This window comes from Galeopterus variegatus, unplaced genomic scaffold, assembly GCF_000696425.1.
Source record: "Galeopterus variegatus unplaced genomic scaffold, G_variegatus-3.0.2 Scaffold15, whole genome shotgun sequence".
Lineage (NCBI taxonomy): Eukaryota > Metazoa > Chordata > Mammalia > Dermoptera > Cynocephalidae > Galeopterus > Galeopterus variegatus.
The window spans coordinates 1,252,247-1,277,636 of NW_007726126.1; the positions used below are offsets into that span (position 1 = coordinate 1,252,247).

Here is a 25,390-nt window from a genome sequence, read left to right on the forward strand (position 1 = left end):
CCCAGACATTCCTGTGCAGTTCTCCAAGGAAATGCTGCATACTTGACATCACAGACATCGTAATTCCTTGTTCTATTATGCTTACAGAGAATTCAGTAAATTTTAAATAGCTCACTCATTCTCTAATGATAGTGAAGTCTGCTTTTTGTCAGACATACAGAAAAGCATTATGGAATTGCCATGTGTGAGTCCAAAAAAAGCAGTTTTGTGCTTTTATTAATTGAAAAGCAGAATAGTGTAGTGGTTAAGACTGAACTTGGGAGCCAGGCAGTTTAAGTTTGCATCTTGGCATAGGCACTCACCCTAGCTGTACAATAGTAAGCAAATTTTCCTTGTCTCCTTGGTTTTTTTTGTGAGGGTTAAATTAGATTATCCATGGAAGGTGCATGAATAGGGCTAGTTTATGGTGAGTACTTAATAATTGTTCACTTCCCCTGATAATGAACTTTGAATAAACATTGAAAGTACACTTGCTTAAAGGGGTGCTCACTTATTCATCTGCCTACATGGCAGTTCATTGGATTAATTCTTTAGTTCTGATGAACTCTGTTTGAATTATAATCTCTTAAAATTTTTTGTTTAGGTATTCCAGTATGAAAATGTATTACCTTAAAGTTTTAACCTCCTCTGTTATACACCCTTTCTAGTTTTAACTCTATCTTTTTCTAATTACATTTCCCCTTAACCAGATTTGCAAATGTTTGGATATTTTATTTATCTTCTTCAAGGAATCAGCTTTGGTTATATTCTTTTTTTTTTCCTTTTTGTCTTTTTTCGTGTCCGGCAACGGATCGCAACCCTCAGTGTTGCACCCGTACCGAACCCGGACTGGCAACGGGATCGCAACCCTCGGTGCTGCGCCCGCACGTCGCTCAGCCAGTGAGCGGGAACCGGTCTGTATGTGGGATCCGAACCCTCGGCGGGAGCGCCGCCGTGCTCCCAAGCAGCGCACTGTAGCAGTGCGCCACTGGGCTGGCCCTAGGATAGTAACTTTAGAGATGGAATAATGAATGGGAAAGGCACTGGGCCCACACATTCCTGGGCATCATACTCTGGTTAACCTCATTTTCAATTCAATGAGCCTGAACTGCTTCTCTTGTCTGCTCTTCTTTTAGTTTTTCTTCATGACTTCTATTTTCAATCTTTTTAAATGATCACTTTAGCTAACTTCTCTGCTACTGTTTTCTGTTTATGAGCTCTTGTTAAGACTTGAAGTCTGGTATTTAAGCGTGTGTGTGTGTGTGTGTGTGTGTGTGTGTGTGTGTGTGTGTGTGTGCAGGGGGTGGGGGAGCCAGCATCATGGTGCCTGCATGGAAAGTGAGGAATACAAAGATGAGCTAGACATGCTGCTTGGATTTTCAGTACACTTGCACATACTGTTCTCTCCAGACTATGTTTCTAGACTTAGGGTTTCTCCTAAGGTATGAGAGGTAATAAATAAGGTGAGTCAAGGAAGAGGGGGAGAGAAATGGGTAAGATGCTACCTGTTCATACATAACTAACAGGGACTTTCAGACACTAGGAGAACAAGTGATGACTTTCCCATACAGTATGCAGTGTCTATGTTGGAAAGAAAATTTAAGCCCCATAACGTATTGGTAAGAACTGATCTGAATCTCAGGCTCTAAGCTGCAGCAATTCTGACTACTATGATGTCATTTAGGAGGCTGATGCAGGAAATGTGACTGATATTCCCCTCCCAGGATCTCCATGCTCTCAAAGGACAGTAGAGATTGGAGGGGTAGCACAAACAGGAGGAATCAAAGCCCAGAGGTGCCAGAGTGTGAGCTTTCCCTAAGGGCCACCAAACATATGCAAGATTCTGGTGTGTTTTATGAACCTACCCTAATCAAGCACAGCAGGGCAAAAGGACTGATGATTTGCCATCTCACATGACTGACTGGCAGGTTGCGTGGCAAAAAAAGAGAGCAGTCCGCAAAGGCTCCTTTTTGATGGTTTTTTCACAGCAGGCAGTTATGAAGTTGGAACACCTGTTGCCTAGCATACTCACATCTGCCATTTCCATAAAACACACAGCCCTGACTGGAAAGCAGTAAAGAAAGGGCATAACAAAAGGACTCCTTCATGCTGTAGTGGGTATCTGCACTGAGCTGCTTCCTGGGAAGGTGTGCAGGGCAGGAAGCAGTGGCCTGGCCTGGACAGTTTAACCCTGAGCACTGGCCACCATCCTCTTCCAGCTGAGCCCACTCACATGGATGAGAGGAGGGGGCAGGGGCTCTCCATGCCAAGCTTGCTAACCCAGTCTAAGAGGCACACATGTCTACAAACAGATGAGCCTCGACTTCATTATCACCTCGGCCAGGACATGTTCACATCTGATATTGGATTAAAGAGGTGCTAAAATCAATCAGTCTGGAGCATAATTTGCAACACAGAGTGAAAATCAACCTTATGGGCCCACACTTAGCCAGATGGACTGCTACCACCTGATTTTATTAAAAATAGAGGACTTGTCACCACTGATAGCCTAAATATTCCACTTTCCTCTTTCTCCTTCCCTTTTCTCCAAAATACACTTCTTGCCTGTTCTGTCACTATTACCTTCTCATCATTCAATAATTTGTAATTTTAATAAATAGCTAATATTTATTGTATATTTACTATGTGCCAGACGCTGGAAATATATAGCAATGAGTCAGAGTGGGGCAGGGAACTAAGATTTATTAAACGCCTACTATGTGCCAGGTGATTCTCCACCCACCATGTCATCTAATCCTCGTGACCAGTTTGTGAGATAGAAAGTATCAGGGCCATTTAACAGATGAAGACCTTGAGGCTTAGAGTGGTAGGATTTATCCAAGGACACAGGTCATCTAATCCTCGTGACCAGTTTGTGAGATAGAAAGTATTAGGGCCATTTAACAGATGAAGACCTTGAGGCTTAGAGTGGTAGGATTTATCCAAGGACACAGCTAACAGATGGGAGAACTAGGCCTATTAAGGAAGCTTTGCTTCATTCTTCTGATGAGATTCTGTCATCACCTAAATGGCTTCCATAGACTTAAGCAGTTATAGGATAAAAACCACACAATAGGAATGGCTGAGATTTCTGGAGCTGTCTGGCTTGTAGGAAGGGTCCACATGACAGTATTTTATATCATAAATCATGGAGCAGGATAATATGTATAAAGTAACCTGTGCTTACTCTGAGAACCAAATGAGAAGAAACTGTTTAATCTACAGTGAAAGGGAGATAGGCTAGAGTCAGACACAAGGTCATACAACTAGTGAGCTGTAGAGCTGGGCATGTGAACACAGGCTCTCTGAATCCAAGTCCCGTCGTCTTTCCATGTTGTCACTCCAGCAGCAGCTATGTAGCAAGACCACGAGAGCAAGGCCTTCACTCTTCCTGGCCCACAAAAGGTCTCCTACCTGCCATCTTGCCTGCTGATTGTGTACCCAAAGAGAGGGTTATTGACGAAACTGATGTTCACGCCAACCAGTGGGGTCCCATCTGATGTCATCACTTGACCACGAATGACACATGCATGCCTGTGGGAAGAGGAGAGAGAATAACATGATGTACCTTTCAAGGTCAGAGCCCTGAGTGGTAGGAACCCCTAGCGGTCAGAAGAGGGAAGGCAGGTCACTCAGACACACCTTGCACTCAGAGGCTCAGGTATTCACTCGAGACAACAATAACTTTTTAAAAATATCACCTCTATTTAAGGCATCAAAGTGTCCTCCAGAGAATTGCTATTGGGAAGTGTTTTCTGATATCTCACCCAGAGGTTATTGGCTAAGGATACTACTATACGAGGGTACTTCAAAAAGTTTGTGGAAAAGTTGAATTACAAGATAATATAAATCTTTCTATGAACTTCTTGAAGATCCCTCATATTATGCTGTAAGGAGATAAGGCTGATCCCAGAGGGCAATATAGTGTGTTATGTGTGTGAATGTGGAGTTAGGTGACGAGTGTTCAAACCTCAGCTCTGTCACATTGTAGCTCTCTGAACTTGTGTAGGTATGTGACAGTTCTTGAGCCTCTGGTTTTTCATCCCGGTACAGAGTAAGCTCCATAAATGGCAATGGCTGTTACTGTCACTAACAGTCTCATTGGAAGTGAACATGCAAGATAGTGAGCAGGATAGAAGATACTTCCTCTCATCCAGCATTAGAGATGGCAGCAGGGCAGATGTCAGCATCCTCTTAGAGTGGGTTCTGGAACCTATTACCTCTCCCAATATCCCCTTCCCACTTTCTCTCTATATTCTAGACAACAAACCATCTGCTTTTCCCTAACTTGCCAGGCAAGTGTTGCTTAGAGCCTCTGTGTCTGTGTGATGTTCTTCCACCTGCTGAAACGTTGACATTCCTGTACCCCTCTCGCAATGCTCTCATCCTTAAAGACCTGGCTTCAAATGACATCTCTTCCCTGGAGCCTTTCTTGATGCTCCTAATCAGAACTATTTCCTTTCTCCTCCAAAACCTGACACAAACACCTTGATATCCTAGCAAACTGCACATATTTCTCCTTTCCACTAGATTTTGAGCTCTTTGAGGGCAGAGTCAGGGTTTCTTTCTTTCTTTCCACAGTGCCTGGACTATGCCTACCAAGTACTAGGTCACTGTTAAAAAATGGTAGATTGAGCAAATAAATGGGACAATTAGAGATCATCTAGAATGACGGCTTTTCAAATATTTCAGAAATAGAAACTTTTTTAGCAGATGACATTTTATAAGGACCCCAAAGTGGGAAACAAAAAGAAGATCTGCTCTAGATGAAGTAGAGGTGGAGGCCCTATTCCCTTTAGGGTGGTTTGGGAGGCAACCCCGTGAGCCTTAGTCTCTGGAAAAGTCAATGGAAAATCACTGACTTAGTGGAACCCTCTCATTTTATAGAAGAGGAACTGGGGTCCAGAGAGATTATGTTACTTTTCCAAACCACCCAGGTAGTGGAGTCGATCTTGAATGTGGGCCTCACAACTCTGGGTCTAACTGCAGACCAGTCTGTTTGCCTCTGGCAATGGGTGGAAATGAAGGTGCTAGCTGGTGTCAACATCCTGAAGGATCAGGGCACTGGAGAGACAGCCCTCAGTGACCTGGCAAAAATGCAGGCACTGGTTTATAACCTTCTCCGTTCACCTCAGTTCAGAAGGATTTTTTCTGGCTTAGGAAAGAGATACTGATGAGGCCCATGGGCATTCATAAAAAAAGATCTCAAATTCAGTCCCGGCTTTATTAGTACCCACATCTCTACCTTCCTAGAGTGATAAACTTTTCTCTGTTTGATGAGAAAAGCAATTAACACCAGGCTTGTAGGCAGCTGGTCTCACTAGTGTCAGCTTGTCCTTTCTGAAGGCAAGAACTACCCACAATGCCCCAGGCTCCCCACCCCCACCCCATCCCGCCTCACCTCACAATACACAATCTGGTTAATGCTAATTCAGTCAGTGGTTTCCTTCCGAGGCCCTTGGTCTAAATGCAATTACATGGCAAACAAGTTAAGCGGGTGAGGCTCAGCAAAGACTTTCAGTCCTGCTCTGAAGGTCTCCCAGTATATTTATGTGAAATTATCTCTCTGCTAATGGGGAAGATTTATTCCATCAATTGTATTCAGCTGGTACTGAGAGATGCTTTCTTTAATGGAGGACAATTAAGTTTCTTATTGCTGGAACTTTGTCCTTCCAGAGAATTGCTAACTGATCTCATCTCCTGATGCTGGCTACTCTCCAGCCTTCTGACACATGTACCCTCGGATTCTGACCAGACAATTGTCAGCCCTCTGGGGATGGTTCCTTTTGGGGCTGCCCTGACGGCTCCTCTTGTACACATGCAGGCCAACCTCCTCTGATTTATCTCTCAGTGGGGATTTCCTGGTGTAAGAGGAAAACATTAAATCAGCACCATTTGGCTATCATGTAGCCTCCAATTCGGCAAGCCAGAGCAGATGTGATTTTAGCCCAGGCTTGTGGATTGCTTTTGGATTCTGCAGAAGATTAAGTTGACTCCCTATATCCCTTTAAGCCATTGAGGCCTCTTGCCAAAGCAGGCATTTGGCTCAGGAATTAAGTCCTGGAGAAAAACACTTCTATTCCCCTTCCGTTTGACCGTGATTTTCAGTTGTCAAGAAAGCCTGGTTTAACATAAAGCTTGGAACAAAGGAGATGGGGAAGTGCCCTGTGGAGGCCTCTGATATGTGTCTTGTGCCATAAACTTTTGTCCAGGAGGTTTGAAAAGATGTTAGTGCTGGGCTTCCCAAAGCTTGCTTTCTGCATCATATAGTTAATGGATACCACCAGTGGTGTACTGGTAAATGTTTAACAACTGACTTTCAAAAAAGAAAAAAGAAAAAGAAAAGAAAAACAGCTTTATCTGTAGCTTTTTTCCATTTCTATGGTGTAAATACTCCCATCATGGCCAATTTCAAGCTACCAACTAGATGCCACAGAACACAGAGTTGGGAAGAGATGCACAGTAGGACACCATTATATAGTATTTTCAGCACAGAGATACAATAGTCCTAGATAACCTCAGGAGGAAAGATAACAGTAAAATACAATAAAATAATTATGAAGTGATACATTTTGAGTATTACTTTTGTTTTTAATGTCATTTATTGAATCTTATATAATTTAATTTTTGATAATGTCTGTGTTAAATAGCTTGCAGAATTCCTGAACATTTAATAATTAGTGAGCTGGTATGAGCTGGCTTCTGCACACCACTGGAACACCGACCCCCACACCAAGGGTTAGGCACTTGCTCAGTGCTGGAGCTGGGGCTATGAAATAGTTGTTGCTTTGAATATGAAATTCCATAATGGAAGACCGCCTTGGTGAGAAGCCATTAACATGGGGAGCAAATCACTGTCACTAACTTGACTTCCCAGCTAGCTCATTCAATCCTCGTACCACCAGTCCTCTATTTGATGTGTTTTGCTTTCCCTTGGCCACTGTCTTGGCATAATGGAGTTTTGGGATGTTATTTTCTAGTGATCCTGAGAGTCCCATCTAAGCTGTCATCACTTCAGTAAGGCTGTCACCAACTCCTTCTGACACAATTAATCACCCCCTTCTCTGGGCTCCTCTAAACCTTACAAGCATCTCTCCATTACTGTGATTGTCTATGATCACATCACTCACATTTACACAGCTGTCTCAAGTGCCTGCATGTGAGCTAGAGGAGGACTGGGAACACATCTCCAGTGGCTAGGGCAAGCATGAGATTTTGCTCCCTGAGTGTTTGTTAAGTGAAAAATGATCAAACAACTGAAACTCAGAGAGAAAAGGCTTGCTCAAGGTCACCAGAAGTGAACTCAATTGGTTGAGCTGACACTCAAAGCTAGGCCTCCTTACTTCCATGTCCTTACTCCTACCACCGTGGGAGGTACTCACGGTCACTAAAATTCACTTTAATTTAACCAAAAATCAGGCACCTACTACGAGCCAGGCACTGTGTTGGGTGCTGGGGTTATACAAATGCATGAATTACAGTCCCCAGTTGCTTGTTAGAGCTCACCAAAGCCAACTTGAAACGCCCTGCGTAGTTGTCTCTGACACCAGTGAGTCGACACACGGGTTGGAAAATGCATGAATTACAGTCCCCAGTTGCTTGTTAGAGCTCACCGAAGCCAACTTGAAACGCCCTGCGTAGTTGTCTCTGACACCAGTGAGTCGACACACGGGTTGGGCATATGTCGAGTTTGGACTCAGTCACTCTGAATACCGCTCCAGCTTAAATGTTAAACTCCTCATATCCATCTGAAGGAGTCTGATTTCTTCTTCCCTCTCCTAAAACGGAGAGGGAAGAAGAAATCAGACTCCTTCAGATGGATATGAGGAGTTTAACATTTAAGCTGGAGCGGTATTCAGAGTGACTGAGTCCAAACTGGAGAGGGAAGAAGAAATCAGACTCCTTCAGATGGATATGAGGAGTTTAACATTTAAGCTGGAGCGGTATTCAGAGTGACTGAGTCCAAACTGGAGAGGGAAGAAGAAATCAGACTCCTTCAGATGGATATGAGGAGTTTAACATTTAAGCTGGAGCGGTATTCAGAGTGACTGAGTCCAAACTGGAGAGGGAAGAAGAAATCAGACTCCTTCAGATGGATATGAGGAGTTTAACATTTAAGCTGGAGCGGTATTCAGAGTGACTGAGTCCAAACTGGAGAGGGAAGAAGAAATCAGACTCCTTCAGATGGATATGAGGAGTTTAACATTTAAGCTGGAGCGGTATTCAGAGTGACTGAGTCCAAACTGGAGAGGGAAGAAGAAATCAGACTCCTTCAGATGGATATGAGGAGTTTAACATTTAAGCTGGAGCGGTATTCAGAGTGACTGAGTCCAAACTGGAGAGGGAAGAAGAAATCAGACTCCTTCAGATGGATATGAGGAGTTTAACATTTAAGCTGGAGCGGTATTCAGAGTGACTGAGTCCAAACTGGAGAGGGAAGAAGAAATCAGACTCCTTCAGATGGATATGAGGAGTTTAACATTTAAGCTGGAGCGGTATTCAGAGTGACTGAGTCCAAACTGGAGAGGGAAGAAGAAATCAGACTCCTTCAGATGGATATGAGGAGTTTAACATTTAAGCTGGAGCGGTATTCAGAGTGACTGAGTCCAAACTGGAGAGGGAAGAAGAAATCAGACTCCTTCAGATGGATATGAGGAGTTTAACATTTAAGCTGGAGCGGTATTCAGAGTGACTGAGTCCAAACTGGAGAGGGAAGAAGAAATCAGACTCCTTCAGATGGATATGAGGAGTTTAACATTTAAGCTGGAGCGGTATTCAGAGTGACTGAGTCCAAACTGGAGAGGGAAGAAGAAATCAGACTCCTTCAGATGGATATGAGGAGTTTAACATTTAAGCTGGAGCGGTATTCAGAGTGACTGAGTCCAAACTGGAGAGGGAAGAAGAAATCAGACTCCTTCAGATGGATATGAGGAGTTTAACATTTAAGCTGGAGCGGTATTCAGAGTGACTGAGTCCAAACTGGAGAGGGAAGAAGAAATCAGACTCCTTCAGATGGATATGAGGAGTTTAACATTTAAGCTGGAGCGGTATTCAGAGTGACTGAGTCCAAACTGGAGAGGGAAGAAGAAATCAGACTCCTTCAGATGGATATGAGGAGTTTAACATTTAAGCTGGAGCGGTATTCAGAGTGACTGAGTCCAAACTCCCCATTTACACGTGAGCCAAGCGACTGGCTGACAAAGGTGTACACAAGATCAGAGCCCTTGACTGTTCATAACTGTATGATTCCAGGGAACTGAGCCTGCTTATGGTGGAGAGGAAGAAGCAGGATTGAGAGAGGCTGGTCAGCAGAGAGCAAGGCTCTTGCTCCTGGGGAACCAGGCTGGCCAAGTCTGGGGACATGGTTGGGAAGCACTGTCATTGTGCCTGGGGATGGGGGATGTGTGGTGCATGTCTAGATAGGTCGTTCTTGATGCTATGTAGCCAGAGCCCTGTTTCTAAGAAGACTTCTCAGGAGATGGTCTGTGCTATTAGAAAAACTCGAGGCATTCTGCTAAAATGTAACTCCAGACATAGTCTCTTGGTAGACAAGTTCATCCCACGATTATGTGTCTTGCTTTTCTGTCACGACACAGGACAGGTCCTGCTTCGGCAGGAAAGGGGAGACTAAGATGGACCACAATTAGACCCATGTCCTGGGGTAGGGGCTGATGCTGGGCTAAGACGCAGCTAAGGAAGCAGAAGGTCCAGCTCAGCAGGCTGGATCTGAGATGTAGAGCAGTACGCAGGTGGCATTTAAGGGAAACACTAATTAAAGAGACAATGGAGGAGAATCTGACAGGGAGACAGGCATGATGAAGGGACCCCGGGGGAAGCTGGATGTGAATATCCCATGTGTCATCAGGTAATAATGCCCAGGTCCCCAGGCAAAGCAGGCATGGAACTCTAGACCCAAATATGGCAGGAGTGGGAGCTTGGTGAGAGAGAGCAAGGCTTGAGCAAGAGACAATGGAGGAGAATCTGACAGGGAGACAGGCATGATGAAGGGATCCCGGGGGAAGCTGGATGTGAATGTCCCATGTGTCATCAGGTAATAATGCCCAGGTCCCCAGGCAAAGCAGGGATGGAACTCTAGACCCAAATATGGCAGGAGTGGGAGCTTGGTGAGAGAGAGCAAGGCTTGAGTCTTCGGGTACAGGGGCACCAGGAAATCAGGCATAGAAAATGAGCTTGGGATTCAGGGACAAGGCAGAAACCCATTTGGCAGAGCTGGCAAGCAATGGGTCAGACAGAGAAACAGTCGGAAGGACTTGAGGCTAAGCAGCTGGGCTTGCTCTGAGCCCCTCTCCTCAGATTGGATTGCTTCTAGAGGGCCACAGTGGGCACTAATGTGGCCTCCACTGTGGTGGGGAAGGAGGCAGGGGCAGGGGAGGCAGGTGGTGCCGGATCCCTCTCCTCTGCCAAAATACTGTGAAGAGGTCGGATCTCCCCACCTCAAGCCCCTCACTGTGGGCTGCACTTGAAGCCAACTCCTGATGCCTCTGGGATCTGACTGGAGGCCAATGAGACTCACTGCAGAGGTGCTTGTAAGTCCCAACCCTGGACTCATTCTCCATTGGATATTCTCCATTGAGGACAATACCAGTGATGTGAAGCATGGCTCTCCAAATATTTTAACTTCCTATTGCTTAAAATTTAACAGTGTTGGATGGAAATACAGACATCCTCTGACATACTAACACCAGAATTATAGTTTGAGATACAGGAGCCTTCACTTAGGACTCAGGTTTTCCAGCCTCAGTCCCAGCTACTTACTTGCTGAGCCCAGGGCTCTCTTGGGACTCAAAGTTTCCTCTTCCACCACGAAGGGCTGATGATCTCAAAAATCCATTCGCCTCTGCTATCCTATGGTGCTAGGACATTTGCATCAATTACAGAGCTACACTGATGCTTCAGGCTAAGAGTCTCATGTTTTCTCAGTTCTCCTCTAGTTTCACTAAACCCTACATGAATACTAATGCTATTGCTAATGCTAATATCAACACCACTGCTATTAGTGATAATGGCCACTAACACTTCCTGAAGGCTTACTGCCCTGACACCTAAGTGTTTTACATCATATCTAATCCTCACAACATCCCCAGGAAGTATAGAGTGTTATCCTCATATGACAGAGGAGGGACATGAGGCACAGAGAGATTAAGAGACTTGTCCAAAGTCACACAGCTAGCAAACAGTGGGGCTGGGATTCAAACCTGACTCTGAGGCCAGCACTCTTCAGGACTAAGACTTACTACATGTTAGGTTTTCATGGTGATGTACAGAGTTAGAGAGAAGGTCAGGGCCAGCTGGGGTTGTACGGTTGTAGCAGCATGACACTGTATAGATTCCCGAACTGTAGATACTGAGCTGGGAATGCAAGGGACTTGGCAGAGAAGAACAGGGGCTCAGCATGTGAGCACTAGGGCCAGTCAGGCTTGGCTTCCAATGCTGGCTCTGCTACTTACGAGCCCCTTGACCTTGGCCACGTTACTCAATTTCTCTCTGCCTCAGTTTTCATAGCTGTAAAGCAAGGGTGATGCAGTCCCTATGTCATATGGTCTGGGGGAGATTTAAAGGTGTTACTACTTATAAAACATATAAAACATTACAAATAATGCCTGACACATGGAACATCCTCAGTAAATATTAGGCATTATAACTGAATGCCTGCTGTGTACCAGCCATTGGGCTTTTGGGTATCTCGCCTCGTTTTACCTTCCAAACAACATGGCAGAGTGTGAATTAGTAACCCCACATGACAGACGGGGAAATGGAGCCTCACTTGCCCAAAGACTCAAATCCAGGCCCTCTCCCTCTGCACCCTGTGCTGTTCTGCTTCACCACAGCATTCTCTGCTAATGCTTCCTGTGATGGACAACCAGGGACAGGCTTAAGCTGCAAAGCAAACAGAGATTGTAATTCGTTTTTGAAATCAATAAAGGGATGATCAAGTTGCAGAGGAGGAGTTGTTAGCTGCTCATCAGGATGATGTGAGAAGTCGCTGCCTGCATCCTGAATCGCATTCACCTAGTTGCTTTATCATCATAAACATTCATTTCAGTGTGGGGAGGGATTTTTAAAAAAACCAACATGAATAATATATAATGGCTGACATTTTGGAGGAAGCAGGATCTTTACCTTCTTCCATTTTCTATCAGGTAATCTATCATTGTCTTTCCTTTTTTTTTTTTTTTTTAAACTGATGGGGTACTCTTGTCAGCTCAGTTTGTTCTGAAAACGCAGGAGTATAATTCAATGATAAATTCGCTCAGAGGCCAGCTGTCAGGAAGCCGGTGTTTATTTGAAGTCCATTAGATGATCTCTGCTGCTTGGCCTCTCAGAGGGCTCTCTGGGGCTCGCTGAGGCTGGGTGGGCTGGGGGTGGGCATCAGGTGCCCCTCTGGAGCTGCTGTGCCACCGAGTCTTGCATATGGCTTTGAATCTGCAGTGGGCTGATAAAAATTATATTGCAGACATGATCATTCCTCCTTCCTTTCCATTATCTTTTCCTCTTGCAAACTCTTGCTTTCAAAATTGGGAAACTTTGTGCCTCTATGAAGGGTATGGAAGGATTTCTGAAGACTTGCATGGCATCAAGGTTGTTTCACTTCTGTTTATAGCTGAATTAACTCCTGACTGAGATGAAATGAATGAAATGCTCTAACTTGGTTTGTGAACAGGTGAGTCAGATCTTTCTCAGTTCCTGCACTTAAACCACGCTTCTGGCTTCATATTCCCCTATGTTCTTTCTTTTCTCACATGCTCCCTTTGCAGGATCATGTACCCCAGATGTCCTAAGCCCATCTTGATTTCAAATGTTAGAGCATGTCTCCTGAATTTCGATTTAGAAAATAATATCGCCATAATCATTCTCTAGTCACATTAATATTCTCTCCATTCTCTGATTGTCCTGGAAAATCATGCCATTGCTCCTGCTGGTTCCTCAGTCTAAGATGCATTTTTAAATCCTGTTAGACTGAAACGCACATTGAGCAATACAGCTTCTCCAGTAGTACACACATGCACACACATATAACTGAAACAAGTTTCATGAAATACATGTTCTTTGTACAGTGTTGTACTGATATTTTTCCATTCTACTCCATTCCATGTAAATTTGCTTCTCTTAAAAAAAAAGAATCGTTTTTTTACCCACTAGATTGATTCTATAATGCACTAATGGGTTGTTGTGACCTGCAGCTTGATAAATGATGGTCAAATGGCTAACCCTCCTGGACTGAAATCTTTGTCTCAGGCAGGTCAAAAGCCACCTCCTTCCAGAAGTCTTCATTCGTTCATCCATCCATGAGTTCATTCAACGAACATTCACTGTTGTCACCTCTAGCCTGCTGTGCCACGTCAGAGGTGGCTCCCATGGTGTGGGATGGGAGGCAGGCTTGCTGTGGGGAGATGGTCCTGCCTTTGAATGCTCGGAGCACACTGTCTCTTTCTCTGCAGGCACTCAGCAGGGACAGAGTGACTGATTCATTGACACATTCTATCATTCACTGTGATTCACTCTGTGCTAACCCCCGTGCTAGGCACTAGGAGTTCAATGATGAATAAGGCATGGGACCCACAAAAAGCCCCCAAAGTAGTGGGTAAGATGTGTATCTTCTTCTTCTAAGCCCAATGAAGAGTAGGCGCTGGTCCATGTTGAGCAGTGGGAGCTTGTGTGTTTTGGGCAGCTCTGGCCCTCTCTGAGCCTGCTCAGTCTTTCCTTCTCATAGGATCTGACCCTCTCTACAGGATATGACCCTCTGCCTTCTTTGAGACAAATGCTTTGGTCACCCATTCTTCCTTTTTCTAAAGTCCCCCAACTCTTTGAGGCTTCTCTCTTTGGGTAGTGTCTCCTGTCCACTGAACCTTGCAGCTCCCTGTCTACACCCATCTACTTGCCTGAGTGAGCTCATAACCTACCGGGCTTAGAGGAGCCCAACAAGACTTAACAATATCACAGTATTTCTCAGACCAATAAAGTGTCCTCAAGCATATTCTGAACCTATATTCAAATAACTTGGGTGTGGTTCTTTTGTCAGAACCTCTCCTGTAGTCTGCTAACCTGTCTAGTACTGGCAACCCGCAACTATTCATGAGTTGATGTCTGCCCCACATCCAGCCCTTTCAAAATGATTAGTCCTTCCCAAGAGAGCAGAACAAGACTTAACAATATCACAGTATTTCTCAGACCAATAAAGTGTCCTCAAGCGTATTCTGAACCTATATTCAAATAACTTGGGTGTGGTTCTTTTGTCAGAACCTCTCCTGTAGTCTGCTAACCTGTCTTGTACTGGCAACCCGCAACTATTCACGAGTTGATGTCTGCCCCACATCCAGCCCTTTCAAAATGATTAGTCCTTCCCAAGAGAGCAGACACAATCAACAGTGGGAATAGCTTGGCCTTGAGTGTTCTTCCAGGCAATGTTTCATGTGGCCTTCCCTTTCTCAGCTGTCCAATCCCAAGCTCCACAGGCTGCATCTTGTTATCTGTCCTCTTTGTACGGACAATCCAGTTGGAGATCCTTCTTCTACCGACAGACTCCAGTGGCTCCTCCTCTCCCACTCCAGTCTCAATGGCGGGCACCCTTCATTGTACTCTCCCCATGACTCCAGCTGAGGAACAGGTGTTCCACTAGGCAGAGGAGGCCCAGGCACCCAGGCCACGAGAGAAAGATGATACTCAAGCCACCTCATCTGGTGATGGTGGTTCCCATGCCTGCCATGTTCCTCCTACTTCAGATCAGCAGAGGTTATTCAAACTCCATCACTTTATGTGGAGCCGAGGACAGCAGTGGCAGAATGTCAGAGACAGCTACTGTTGTATTCACTAAACCTGTACTAAACACTGTGCCAGGTACTGTGCTAGGCTCTGGGAACACAGATGAACCACATGGGGTCCCTGAGGGAGGCCTTCCTCACTCTAAGTCCATCTGGCAGTGCTCCCGTCTCCATTCTGGTTGAGCTCTGTGCTTTCCCCGCTGGAACCCAGCCCAGCCCAGTGCCCACTGTTTGGCTGGGCCCTCACACCCTAGGGAGCTCCTGCCTATCCTCCCCTCAGGGCTACCCCTTCTCTGTACCTCTGGCACCAGCTGGGGTGCAGCACAGAAGCATGGGGTGCCCCCATGGAACTCCTGGTGTTGCGTGTTGCTCTAGAAAACATTCTGTTTCCTCATCCCAGGCATGGGGTCAGGCTGCTGAGGAAATGGGTTCTGGGGAGAGCCCCGGCACTGAGGACTGGCTTGTTTGCTTCCACCACTACAGGGTGGTCCAGTTAGTTCCAAGCTCGGGCCTTGAATTCCTCTCCCTTCCATGGTCCTGGCAGCTTAGGTCCCCGCATGCCCCCTACTTGAGGCTCCCTGAGCCTGACACATAGCTGGGAATCTGCAGAGCAAAGGAGCTACACCTCCGAGGCCTGCCTTTCCTTGCTGGTCTCAGAAATGCTGTTGGGTCTCTGGGTGACAGCCTGCTTCTTGGAGGCTAAATGGAATCCCATACAAACTATACAAGTTGCAGTACAGCTTATGGGGTGCAGGAAGATATGGGGTTTAACTGTCAGGAACAGGCCTTATTATTATTATACATAGACACCAAGCCATGTCTGCCTGCCCATCAGAAACTCCACTCTCTGGAGAAGTGCCTTGGATTCCTCTCTAACAAGGACCTTGGCTGACAGCTGGCTGGCAAGAATGCTGCCTTTTCCCTTCCTCAAATAATGATTCTACGATCTAAACCTGGCTCCTCTTTGGGGGTTGCTGGACTTTCCTGGACAGCAGGTTACTTTCAAGTTTCACTTCCAATTAAGGAAGTGGAAGCTTTCTTTTGGGTGGGGGGGTCGAACCCAGGACCTTCGTGTCATTAGCACCATGCTCTCATGCTCTAACCAACTGAGCTAACCGGACAGCACCTGGAAGCTCTTTGTAACATCATCGTTGTTTGTTACGATCATCATCATCATCACCATCATCACCACCACCACCACCACCACGTAATTAGCAAGGATGTTTTTGTGTGGCAGGTACCAGGTTGAGAGTTCTGTTACGATCATCATCATCATCACCATCATCACCACCACCACCACGTAATTAGCAAGGATGTTTTTGTGTGGCAGGTACCAGGTTGAGAGTTTATGTACTTGTTTTTCCCCGTTTAATTCTCATGGCAACCCTGTGACATAGACGTTATAACCCCAATCTCACAGATGATGAAACTGGAGCTCAGATAAGTAAAGAAATTCTCCCAAGTCACATAGCTAGCAAGTGGACACAACGCCCTTCAGTCCAGGTCTGTGTCATTCCAAGGCTTGTGCTTTTTTCACTATGACATGCTGCTGCTATAAAACCCACCATTCACTGATCACCGAAGTACTGCACCTGGGCTAGGGGCTTTATTTTAGTGAATCTTTTCAATGGCTTTCATGAAATAGTTACTATTATTGTCAGTTTATATCTGAAGGCACCTGCACAAAGGTTACTCATTTCCCTGAGGTCACACACGGCTGGTGGGAGGTAAAGCCAGGACTGAAACTGTGGGTACTTTCTACTATACCACACTTCCTCAGATGAGGAGAAAGAAAGCAGCAACTCAAACTTGGTAATGGGTTTCACTTTATCCCAACTGTGCAAATAAGCACTGCACTACTGGCCCAGATTGAGATCATGGAATACCAAGTACATAGTCTAATGAGAAAAGCGTCTGAGGTCTCTGTACTGGTCACTTTGGCTTATTTTACATAGGACTCTATTTAGGGATCCTTCGTGATAGATAGCTGTTACTTCTGAATCTAGATCAGTGAGGAGCAGGAACATAATAATTCAGGCAAATGTTAGGTAAAAGGAATTTTTACAGCAACATTTGGGAAGTTTCCATTATCTAACCAGTAGTAGAGCAAATACTATATTCCAGGCCCTGCCCAAGGTATTATAGGACTGGAGAAACGAATGGGTCCTGCTTACAAAGTGTATATAATTTAACTGAAGGTGACAGATATATAAACAATGGCCTGGAAGCTTTCTACTCCTGCTTCTGCTGTTAACCTGTAATGTGATTTTTAGCAGGTGTTTTAACCTCTCTGGACTCTAAATCCTCAGTATAAAATTAAGTAAAATAATGTATCCATTTGCCCCCCTCCCTCCTACTTCCTACCTTCTATTTCTTTACTCTTCAAGGCAACTTATATGCAAACACGTCCTGAACAACTACTAAAGTGCTAGAATGAGTAAGGTGTGGTGCTTCCTTGGAGGACTCAGTCTAGAGGGGTTGACAGACATTTACATGACTCACTATGTTAAGCCACTTGCCCAGAGCCAAGTATCCAGGAGTGGCAGAGCCAGGATCTGAAACCCAGGTCAGCCTCACTCTGAGGCCTGTATCTTCTCTCCTGCTGAGGCATCCATCTCTCCCGGCACAGGCTTCTCCACTTTCACACCTAGAGGCAAGTCCAACCTACTGTAGCAACAATACTGAGATCCCTGTGCAGGTCCTGCAGTGACTTGTGGTGCTTAAACAGCAGGCTCAGTAAGTGACCAGGAGGACATCCAGAGGACATGTCCTTGCTGACACTGATCAGGCTGGCATGGTGAGGGCACCGGTTAAGCAGAACAGCCACAGGCAGCCAAGAAGCCATAGCCCTAGTCAGATTCCATAATGGGCCCAGTAAGGAAAGGCTGAGCAAGTAACATTTTTCTTGGTAGGAATATTATTTCTATCTCCAGCTGATGAAAAGAACCCATGCCATGGGAAGGCCCACAAGCATACATACAAAATCACACAACTGAATAAAACATCAGGAAGCTTCCTACCCAGAGACAAAAGCAACACTTGTGGCCAACATAAATGAATAGGTTTTTCCTCCTTCTCTTCTGCGGCTTGGTGATTTGACTAGCCTTGTGAATTTGGGAAGGTCACTTCACCTCTCAGGTGCTCAGTATTCTTGGGGTAAGTTGAAGGGTTTGGACTATAAAGTATCTTCATTACTAAAAAGGTTCAAGTTTGAGGTACCTACCACATATTCGTACTATGCCCCTCTTGCTGGGCTCAAAGGACTCCCCCATTTCACTTTTCCCATCTGGTCACTGCTCTGTGCAAGAGTGGGCTGGAGTCTGAAAGACCTGCGTGTCTGTGTCCTGGCTCTGTCACTGCTAGCAGAGAGACTTCTGCTTGGTCTCTCCAGTTATGCTCTGGGGATAAGAGCTGCCTCACAGGGAGACCCCTGGCTCCTCCTTCAGTCCTGCTCTTCTCCCCTTACACTTCCCCCTTGGGCAACCTTTCGTGTGCTCATGTTTCAAGTAGGCCTGCTTGCTGATGGCTGCCAAATCACCTTGGTGTGAGCTCCAGGGTTACTTACTAACTGCAAATAGACATTTCCTCTGGGCGTCCTCCTGAGGTGTGTCCCCTCCTCGCCCTTAACATGCTCAACGTGGAGGCATCACCTTGCTCCCAACCTGCCCCTGCTCTCAGGTCCTCATGCTGGTGAAAGCAGCACTTTATACCCAGGCATCCAAGCATCTTCTCTCCAGCATCCCTCAGGCCCAATTACCAGGCCCTGCTGATATCCCTCTTCCCATCCCTCATCACTACCCCAGGGTCCTCTTAGGGCAGGAACTCTGGCACAGAACTCATGAACATAGAAGATACACAGTCTGTGACCACTGAATTAACTGTGCTGACTTTTAGAGAAAGCTCTGCACTTCCTTAGGGCAGGAACTCTGGCACAGAACTCATGAACATAAAAGATACACAGTCTGTGACCACTGAATTAACTGTGCTGACTTTTAGAGAAAGCTCTGCACTTATGAGGCATCACTACATTGGAAGACATTCAGAAGAAATTATTATAAATCCTTCCTCTTCGATACTTCATCCTGGTTCACCACCCTGATCTGAGGAGCAGAGAACAGAGAGCTATCTTTTGCTGGATCCTGTGCCCTTTCATGCCTCTGGGTCTTTGCATGAGCTATTCCCTCTTCCTCGACCACCCTCTCCCTTCCTTGCCTAGTTAACTATTTCTCATCTTTAAGACTCGGTTCTTTAGTTTTGGCCTCTCTCCTACCCAGGAGTACTTCCTATGAGCTCCAGAGTACCCTGGGGGCATATTTCTAACCTATCACACTGTAACTTTTCTCCCACCAGTGGACAGTGAATGACCAAAGGCAGGGACTGTTTTCTACTCATCTCTGCGATCCTAGCACAGGACCTGGCACAGCACAGACCACAATAGAAAACTGTCCAATGGATGGCACAACTGAGAAAAGAAGGAACGTGTGGGCATATAGCCTGGGACACCAGCAGATACACCCTCACCTGCAGCCTAGCAAAGTCTCCTGGATGTCAGCTCTGTGGGTGAACAGTGTCAAAGCCTTTAGCTCATCTGGAGACCGCAGGATCAGTAAGAGCTGACTGCAAAGTGGGTATTGATTTGAGATTCCCCTTGGACCTTTGATTTCTCACTCTCTCCATCTATCACCCAGCGGGAGCAACAAAATTTGCTCATAAAAATTCCAAGTGCCTTGAATAGCAGCTATATAAATGTGGGTACCTAAGGCTGCTCTCTGCCTCTCCTAACATTCCATTAGAAACCTTCAAAGCCCACCCTACTGGCCTCCTCCCACCCCCCACACCACTTGAATGTGTCCCTGGAGGAGATGTAGTTCTCCCTCAGAGAGCCTCAGCTGGAGCTGGGGCCCAACAGACTCACCCTCCATCAAAGGGGTTCTCTCCAGGGATGATGTGTGTGCTGTCTCTGCCCACGAGGAACTTGATGCGGTCATAGAAGGAGTGGAGGTTCTGCTGGGACACGGGAGCCTGTGTCTCCTGGATAATGTCCAGAGGGTCGGGGGAGCCCAGGCACAGTGGATTGACATGACAGAGGGGCTGGAGGCAGCAATCGGGGTCCATGCAGTCCACCAAGCCATCTGCAGGGGTGAAAGAGCATGTGGTTTATTTTGCTGTGTTCAATTGGCCACGTGTATCCACAATGCCATCATTCATTTCTTCTCTATTTTCTACTCATTGAAAAACTTTATTAAATGCTGACATAAGCCAAGGCCCTTGCTGGGCACCAAAGGGATCCAGGTGATTCAGAGCTGTTCCTTGCCCACCAGTCTAATAGGAGAGGGAAGTTCTAATAGGGAAGTTCGCAGTGTCTGTGCTGTATTTTTTTCTCTTTCAAAGAGACAGAAGGACTTGTATGTAGGAAAGCCCAGGCAGGTGACATACATACAAGATATCTGGATTTCTAAAGTCAAACACTGCTGCTCAGGTGATAGAACAGCACAGAAGAGGCTGCTGAGGCTGCAGGAGTGGACTGTGCTGGGCCTTGCAGGCCAGGTGAGGGAGTCTGCATTTCACCCTCAGGACACTGGGAAGCACTGAATGGTTTTATGCGGGGTAGGACGGGGTTGGGGGGATGGGACTTCATTGAATGTGCATTGTAGAAACTCAAGGGGGCTCAAAGTGGAAGCTGGGGGCCAGATTGGTGGTGGAGGGAGAGTGTTCCTGAGGTTGCACAGGTGAAACATAAAGGTTGCTTAGACTAGAGCAGTAACAGTGCAGACAGAGAAGTAGATGGTTTTGAGAGACATTTAGAATGTAAAACTATAAGACCTGGTGGCTTCCTGGCTTTGGGAGTGAGGGTACTGTGATTCTCAGCATCTCTTCCAGCTGTGGTGTAATCATGTGGCCTGGCTCAGCCTTCTGAGAGAGGGGACTTTAGGGATGTTGATGCTTTCTGAGTTGGCTGGATGGTTTCAGATCTCTGACGGAGTTTCCTTTAGCAAGGAATTCTCTTTACCACATGGATGGATTTCTTCAGGACGGAAAATTATATTACAGCTCTACTATCTTCCCAAAGTGCAAGGAAAGAAATTCCACAAGATCACAGATTTTTGGTATCATCATCCCAAACTACTCTTACAGGCACCCAATAGAATAGCTTAAAAATGGATAATAAACCCAGAGATGAGAGGATAGTGACCCAAGTGGACAGGAAAAGCCCAGAGTTACAATATGCATCCTTTGCAGGCAGAGAACAGTGTAATGATGCATGTTCCTGACTGGATTCAAATTCTGGCTGTTTGGCTTGTTAGCTGTGTGATTTGGGCAGACTTCCCCACCACTCTGGGAGCACAGATCTGTTCTGGTCATCTCTTTTGTATTCCCAGTGCTTAGGAGAGATGTTTAAAACATGATGGTTAAATAAATGAATAAATGAAAACTAAATGAATTAATTAACAAATGAAGCAGGGGATGAGACCTCATGCCAGTCTACACAAGTCAGAAAACCATCTTTATTTAATTCAGTTAAGCAGTGTGATATGGTGGGAGGATCAGGAGGCTCAGAGACTGAGGTTCAAGTCATAGTACTGTCCCTAAGAGTGACCCTGGACAAGTTCCTCATCAATAATGTGGGAGTAACACTGATATATCTACCTCACTTCTGTCACCATGGAGTTTGCAATACTGATACTACCCACCAGAGTGCTTCATGTTCATTGGCTAGACGTGGTGACTTGATCCTCCATACTAGCTGGGTGGCTTCAGGCTAGCTACGTGACCACCCTTAAAACCAGTTTTTTCCTTAATAAATCAGGAACAAAAATTCCTGTCTTTCTCTCCCATTTCTGCATGATGCCCAAGAGCTTGTAACCCCCTTGAAGGCAGCACAATGATAAAGAGCATGGATTCCAGAACTAGACTGGGGTCAAATCCAGGCGTGGAAATTTACTACTGTGTGACCTTGAGGAAATTTAATCTCTCTGGCCTCAGATTTCCACATCTCTTAAAGGGGGATAATAAGAGTAAGTGCCATATAAGTATTTGTTTCATAAATAAAAAGTATCCCAAATCTAGCACAGTATCTGACACACAGTGCTTAATGAAGGGTAGTTTCTCTTTTCGATACTGAGCCTAGCACATGGCTCACCAAAATAAGGGACCATTTATCCTTTGTCTATTCACCTTTGTCTATTCATTCTGAGATGTGGGGGAGGCCTCCCCTTGTCCCGGCACTGTTCTGGGTCCTAGCTTGTGGCTCCTGTCCCTGCTCTCAGATACAACTGCCTAGCAGAGTTCCTGTCTTCTCCTGCAGCCAGCAGGCTCCATCCCACATTCTCATGCAGCCCATCAGACATTGCTTAAACACATAATTACAGCCCAAGCTGAGGGTTATTTGCATTCTGCTATTGATGTTAGCATGACAGATTCAGCTGCCGCATCCATAACTCTGAAGAAATGCTCCATTATTCAATCCCAGCGAGCAGGGACGTTGACCATTAAATCAGCTAGCACAATTGAGGGGCCGTGAAAAGTCATGGCTAATTTGAAATTTTATTAGCTCTTGCCTGCTCTTGTTTACCACTGAAGCAGCCCCTGGAAGCCAGTCTTTACCTCTTTATAAACACTCTGCTCTATGGCTCCTGGAAAGAACTGCTTCCTGCTGAGAAGGGATGTCTACTCTCTAGCTTTGGGGGAAGGTTAGCCAGGAATGATGGTTGTTATTATTAATATCTATATTGAACTGATGATGATGATGATGATGATAAATCACATTTACTGAATGCCAGGCATTGTGCTAAATACTTAACAAGGAATGTGTCACTGAATCCTCCCAACTGTGAAGTAGTCACTGTCATCACCCTCACTTTAGAGAGAAGGAACCAAAGGTTCAAAATGCTAAAGTAACTGGTGAAGGTCACATAGTCAGTCAGTGAGGAAGCTGACCCAATTTGAACTCAGTTCTTTCTGAGTATGGAATATTCCTTGAGCCCTGGAGAAACTGTTAGGTACTATTTCATAAGCAGAGAATATGAATTTATGAATCTTACTGAAACACCAGTCTTCTACACTCTTCCAGCATCCTGGGCAACCTTCCTCATAGCACTTCTCTTCCCAATTTTGTAATTTTGATTTTCTCTCTGTTTCTCTCCCTATACAATGAGCTCCTGGAGATCAGGGGCTATCTGATTCATTTCAGTATCCAGGGTCCAGAACTGGACTGGGACAGAGACTGTCCTCTATAAAGGTTTGAAGAATGAATAAATGACTGATCCAGGCCAGGGGTGCTCCACTGACCCAGGATCAGAATCACAGGACACTAGGGCTGGAAGGAAATTTTCACTCTATGATCAGTGGCAGAATGCACAGTGGTTAAGGGAGCAGTCTCTCCAGTCACACCACCTGGATTTGAACCCCAGTTCCTGTAAGAGCTGTGTGACCTTGCACAAGCTGCTTAACTTCTCTAAACCTCACTTTTTTCACATGCACATATGGGGAGAAAAGGAAAGATGGTTAATTCCTTACACTCACCAATCTGCCACCATAGCCAGGTGCCGAGTACAAAGCTTCTCTTGGATGTCTTGTGACAATGAAACAAAGACTTTCCAGATAACCTGTAGGATGAGAATCTGTCTCCAAGCATGGGACCCAGCATGCACGCATGCTGCACACCATAGGCCCTTTCATTAGGATTTGTGTCTTTCATTAGTTCTGGAAAGTTCTATTATAAACTCTCTAAATATTCCTCTCTCTCTTTCTCTCCAGTCTTTTCTTCAGGATTACTTCTAAATGCTTATAGGATCTTCTATCTTTCATGTCTCTCGACTTCCTTCTTAATTTCCATCTTTTTATCTGTGTTTTATTCTGATTTATTTCCTCAGATCTATATTCTATTTCACCTATTTTCCCTTCATTTGTGTCTGGTCTGCTGTTTAATCTGTCCTTTGGGTTATTAGTGTAAATTACCATAATTTAAGATTTCTAGATAGTCTATTTTGAACTTTTCAAAATCTGCCTGTTTCTTTCTTGGTACGGTAGTATCCTGTTCCACGTTTTTAATACATCACTTTATCTCTTTGGTCATTTAAAAACTTATTTATTTTATAGTCTCTTTCAGATTATTAAATCCTTGGGAGTGGCAGTCCTCTTCCGTGTTGCAGTTGTTGACTCTGGCTATGATTGTGTGTTCTATGATTCTGACTGTCAGTTCTGGGGTGGCTTACCTTTTTTATGGGAATCTTGTGTGGCTGAAATGGTAAAACTAACCTTCTGGAGTGGTTTTCTGATTACTTCTGCTTGCCACCCAGGGGTACCACTAGTCTGGGACCACTGTTCAGGTTGATTTTGTAGCTTGGAGTTCTAGGACCACTCTGGTATATAAGTTTCAGTTTCAAGACTTTTGGAGGTGTAGGCTCAATCTCTTACAGTAGATGTACCCTCTGGTCCCCCCTATGCCTGAGCCAGGGCAGAGAAATGCCTCAGTGTCATCCCTCTGGTCTGCTAAGCAGTTTTTTAGTCCTCTTTTCATATGGGCTGCAGCCTTTGAGGGTCCCAGCTTTATGCAGAGCCTCAGTTCCAATTCCCCACTTCGAATGTGCCCTGTCTGTTGTGTTATATCCCAAGAGTCTATCCTCCTGGTGCTGATCCTCTACCTCCACCAGGCCTGCTGCTGCTTCCGCTCCCATGCCTACTGCTCTGGTTTGCAGTTTCACCTTGCTTCTGGAATCTGGGTCTCCCCTGTCCTCTCTTTTCTTCTTTGCTGAATTTAAAAAACAAATTGTTGTACAGTATGGTCAGAGGGTCTTTGCGACAACCTAGCTGGCCATTTTGCTGGAAATAAAAGTCCCAGCAATAGCTCTGAGATTCAGTTCTCCCATCTGCAGAATGAATCATCAAATCTCCTTCACAGAGATGCTGTGAGGACTACGTGAGATCATGAGTGGACAACCAGCACCTAAGTAAGTATATGGTAAATGATGGTTATTTGCTCCCAGCAGGTGCTTCCCTTGAAGCAGGATCCTGGTAACACATCCACATGTGGCCTTGCCCTACACCCTCCCTATGCACATGTTCCAGGGAAGCCCTTTCTGGATGCAGTTTGGCCTTAGAGAACTGCATTGGATAAACACGACCCATAGCAACACACATATAAGTTAGAGAGACTTCAGGGGATTTGCAGACTGGGGTTCTCTGAAATGGAGATATCACACAAACCATGCTTTTATGAGACCCTATGACCATAGAATTGTTCACTGTATGCTTTGTAGAGTAGAGTAATTAATGCCAGGCTGATGGAGTTTGGATGTGTTGTCCCCTCCAAAACTCATGTGGAAATTTGATCTCCAATGTGGCAGTGTTGGAAACTGGTTGAGTCATGGGGTTAGATCCCTCATGAATGGATTAATGATTGAGTTCTCGCTCTATTAGTTCCTGCAAGAGCTCATTGCTTAAAAAGACCCTGGCACCTTCACTCTCTCTTGCTTCCTCTCTCGCCATGTGATCTGCTTGTACCTGCCAGCTCCCTGCCACTTTCCACCATGAGTAGAAACAGCCTGAGGCCCATGCCAGATGCAGCTGTCCCAGAATCGTGAGCCAAATAAACCTCTGTTCTTTATAAATTACCCAGTCTCAGGTATTTC

At 45.4% G+C, this 25,390-nt stretch overlaps 1 protein-coding gene across 1 annotated transcript in view; it reads right to left on the reverse strand.

Moving 5' to 3' along the window:
• The window catches only part of TENM4 (teneurin transmembrane protein 4), a 223,589-nt gene that overhangs the window by 64,224 nt on the left and 133,975 nt on the right, over positions 1–25,390 (reverse strand). Inside the window, exons 11-12 of the mRNA XM_008566153.1 lie at positions 19,675–19,891; positions 3,394–3,513 (exon numbers count right to left, since the gene is read on the reverse strand). Coding sequence (XP_008564375.1) covers positions 3,394–3,513; positions 19,675–19,891 — 337 coding nt within the window. The remainder of the gene's footprint in view (positions 1–3,393; positions 3,514–19,674; positions 19,892–25,390) is intronic.